At 35.7% G+C, this 3,725-nt stretch overlaps 1 protein-coding gene across 1 annotated transcript; it reads right to left on the minus strand.

Moving 5' to 3' along the window:
* Positions 1–1,527: 1,527 nt before the first annotated feature.
* LOC110894410 (uncharacterized protein At4g14100) lies at positions 1,528–3,224 on the minus strand. Its single transcript, XM_022141640.2, has 2 exons — positions 2,725–3,224; positions 1,528–1,944 (listed from the first exon to the last, which is right to left on the minus strand). The coding sequence occupies exons 1-2, from the start codon at positions 3,173–3,175 to the stop codon at positions 1,766–1,768; spliced, it is 630 nt and encodes a 209-aa protein (XP_021997332.1). The 5' UTR covers positions 3,176–3,224; the 3' UTR covers positions 1,528–1,765.
* Positions 3,225–3,725: the final 501 nt, after the last annotated feature.

A 3,725-nucleotide genomic window follows, 5' to 3' on the forward strand; every position in this document is an offset into this window, starting at 1 on the left:
TCTCGATTTGATTTTTCTATTTTTTTTTATTTTAGATTTGAAATATGAATTGAAGGTGAAAATATGTTTAGGAAAAATGTAAATATATTTTAAAAGTTGTAATCCAATTTATATAAGAAAATGTAAAAATATTTCACGATATTTCGAAATTCTAAATGATATTTTAGAGCAACTTGGGCTTTTTTTAATCTTTTAATATTTATTTAAGAAGATGAGGAAGGAAAGGCAGTTGATGTCAAATTGTGTACCTTCTCAGCACCCGGATTATCATATCCAATCTCTTTTCACATGCTTGTAACTTAGCGGTATCAATGTGTGAAGTTGAGAGTTCAATTCTCACAATGAATAAATATGTAAATTTAGAAGAAATGGGATTATAGAATATGTCTTGTGTAAGTGAACTTATAGGAAAATCATATTCAACGTCCTTATCACTACTTAGCTCCTTGCTTTTACCATTGATTACTATTAGTACAATCAATCAGAACCGGCAAAATGTATCGTATTGTATAGTGGCGGAACTAGCCCATTAATTTAGGGTATCCTAATTTTTTTATTGTTTTTGGTCTTAGGCTAACTTTAACAATTATATTTTGGGCTTCCTTTCAATTCTATTATTGTTAATTTGGTCCTATTTTATCATTCGGGCTTAATTATTCTACAAGTTTTCCAGTTGTAAAATGTTTGGGCTTTAAAAAAATTGGATTTTACTAAGTACCCTATTTTTTGGATAGGTGTATCCTCGTAATTTTTTAGGGGTATCTTTTGTATAAAACCGAAAAATAAAATAAAAAATAACACTAAGAATACGGGGTTAAGCCGTAGCCCGTGCTACGGCTACTAACACTATAGTTTCGCCCCTGATTCAACATGGCATGTGCAACTAAACGTGTAGATACTCAAACACTATCTGGAACATGTTTATAAGCGGTTTACACGACACAATACATGTAACACGATCAAATATAACACAAATAACCAGTACAATAACACAAATAACTTATATGTTTAGCACAATTAAATATAAACAATTCAATAGAACAAATGATACAACACACATTTAAAACGATTAGTGACACGTACGGCCCACTTAATAAGATAAATAAATAGTAAAACATAAATAACACGATGAAAAGAGTATAAAAAATACAATGATGAAATCCTTCATGAATTACGTTAACCAATTAGGGAAGTGAATTTAGTTGTGCTATATTATGTTCTATTAAATTTCAAAACTACATCATTTTGATAAACAAACCTTAAAACGTAGCGTATCAATCATTTTATGGCCCGGAACTTATTTAACACGATTAGCTAAACGTGTCATCCGTGCAATACACATGTTAGGCATGTTAAAACCACATAAACACGTCTTTAGCGGCCTCATTTATGTGTCAATAATTTTATATCACGAACCTCTTTAACTTCATGTCAAATCATGTTTGTGTTAAATAACCAATATCATAAATTGTCAACTCTACAATCATATAAAGGTACAAAGGAACTATTAATTCTTTTTCATGGATGTCATATAAAGTGAACCTTTTTAAATAAAAGCTCATATAGTTTTACATGATCAAACAATTATTCACGTCAGTATTTTTATATGATTGGGACATAATCCACCTCAAATTTTGTCTGATTTAAAGGTAGCCAGCCACAGAACAAAACAATCATCAAATAACAAATTCATGAAGATTTCCTTGCATTTGTTTTATCATTGAAAAGTGGAACAAAATGGAAACATGTGAAGCCACAATCACTTCTACATATTTATAATCCTGCGAGTGCCAAAATCTACCAGACCCCGATGCCTGATGGTGCCACTAATGTCCTCCATTGTCGTAACAGGAGTCGTCTGCTCAAAACAATACCAAGGGACCTGCCATTTTGCATCTTCAAGAGCCGCACCTACTTCGAATGTCATCACATGTGCTTCCCTTCCTGCACACAAGAGCGATTGATAACCAACCAGCCATAACCGAATTAACAAAACCGCACAATTAACTTATGCTTTGGTTAAACCATAGCTGATTAACCAAAAAGTTATGGTTCAGTTATGATTTTAGTGTATCCCTTGTTTAGGCTAAGATCGGCGACCTTATTCACACTACAAAAGGCGAGTGGGGTACATAAACTGGACGTGAGGCGCGCTTTTCATACACATTTTGTGCATCAGAATGTTGTATAAGTATACGATTGGCTTTTCCTCTCCACAACACATGTTCTTGGGTGTGAAATGAAAAACCATGCATCCCCTATGTTCATTACAAGAAATATAAGTAATAGCGGCGACACTTTTGGCGGCGACATAGGAAAAGTCGCCGCTATTGCGCAGATTCTTTGTAGTGGTGACGCGCCTTTTTTTTTTTTTTTTTTTTTTTGCATTGCACATTCAGCACAACACATAGTCTAAAGCCTATTTATGTAAAGATTTAGGTAATAATGCTAAAAAATCATAAGAAATATATAAAAAAAACATTTATATAAATAAATTGCGGTCAATGTACAAGCTTTGCACCCTTCGCCTCAATTTTAGACCATGTCGCTACACCTCGCACATTTTAAAATCAAGGTGTCTGGCATAACCGAGTTAACCGAACCAATATTCATCGGTTCAGATATCAGTTTATTTAACTTAAATTTTTTTTCAACCAAAAACCAAACGGATCCAAATTAAATATATTCGATTAAACCGGTTATTATTGAATTTGGCATATATACCCGTGTAGAAGACCCACTTGACTGGACGTCTAGTCACAACATCTTCATAATACGTAATAAAATCAGCCTTCTCCCAAACATAACAATCGAAGCCGTCAACTTGCCGTTGACCGACGTATGTAGCTCCGGCGAGCCAATTGGGTCGTAAAATTCCGACATCCAGCTGCACGGAGGAGCACTGGCGGTCGGAATCAATAGTAAAGAAGAAGGAAGTGCCGTTGTTCCATTCGATGTCGTAGAGTACGGTTCCGAGTTGGTACTGGATGATGTTGAAGTTCCGGCCGTTGGTCCAGTCGTAGTAAAGGTCTATTAGTTGAAGCTCGTCGGTGGAGTTCAGTACGAGAACGGAGTGGAATTGTTCCGGCCATGGTGTTGGTTGAGGTGGGTTATCGGCGTTAGTGATGGTGGAAAACAGTAGTAGTGTTGTGATGGTTGTTATGATTGTTGTCATCGGTGGATCAATGTTTCACCGGCAATATGTGGTTTAAGCAACCTCTATTATTGTTATTTGGGAAGAGAAGGATTATTTAACATTATCATCGAGTATTTTAGTATTTAATGGTGATATCAAAGTCGTCGTGAAACATGATGGCTAGATTTGGATTATAATATAACTAATTGCTCGCAATCAAGTCCCTCCTACTAACGGGCGTTAGTTAACCATCAAATAACCATCACTAGTGCTCTAGTGGTGGCCACAGGTATTTAAGTTCCACTTATGATGGGCCCGGGTGAGTTTTCCCCTCAAGGTCTCAAGTTCGAGTCTTGATGATAGGGGTTTCTCATTAAGGGGTTTAAATTGGGGATCATTATGCGAGAGGGCTCTCTAGCGCGGACTTGGTTAAGACAACGTATGCTAGACCTCCCGACATTCGCGAATAATTCACACCTTTCAAAAAAAAAAAAGTTAACCGTCAAATAACTTAACGGTGAGGAGGGTAGAAAGGTAATTTCACAAAAATATGAAACTTGTCCAACCTTTTAATCCCCTAACTTCCTTC

Source organism: Helianthus annuus, chromosome 12 (genome assembly GCF_002127325.2).
Source record: "Helianthus annuus cultivar XRQ/B chromosome 12, HanXRQr2.0-SUNRISE, whole genome shotgun sequence".
In the NCBI taxonomy this organism is placed as follows: domain Eukaryota; kingdom Viridiplantae; phylum Streptophyta; class Magnoliopsida; order Asterales; family Asteraceae; genus Helianthus; species Helianthus annuus.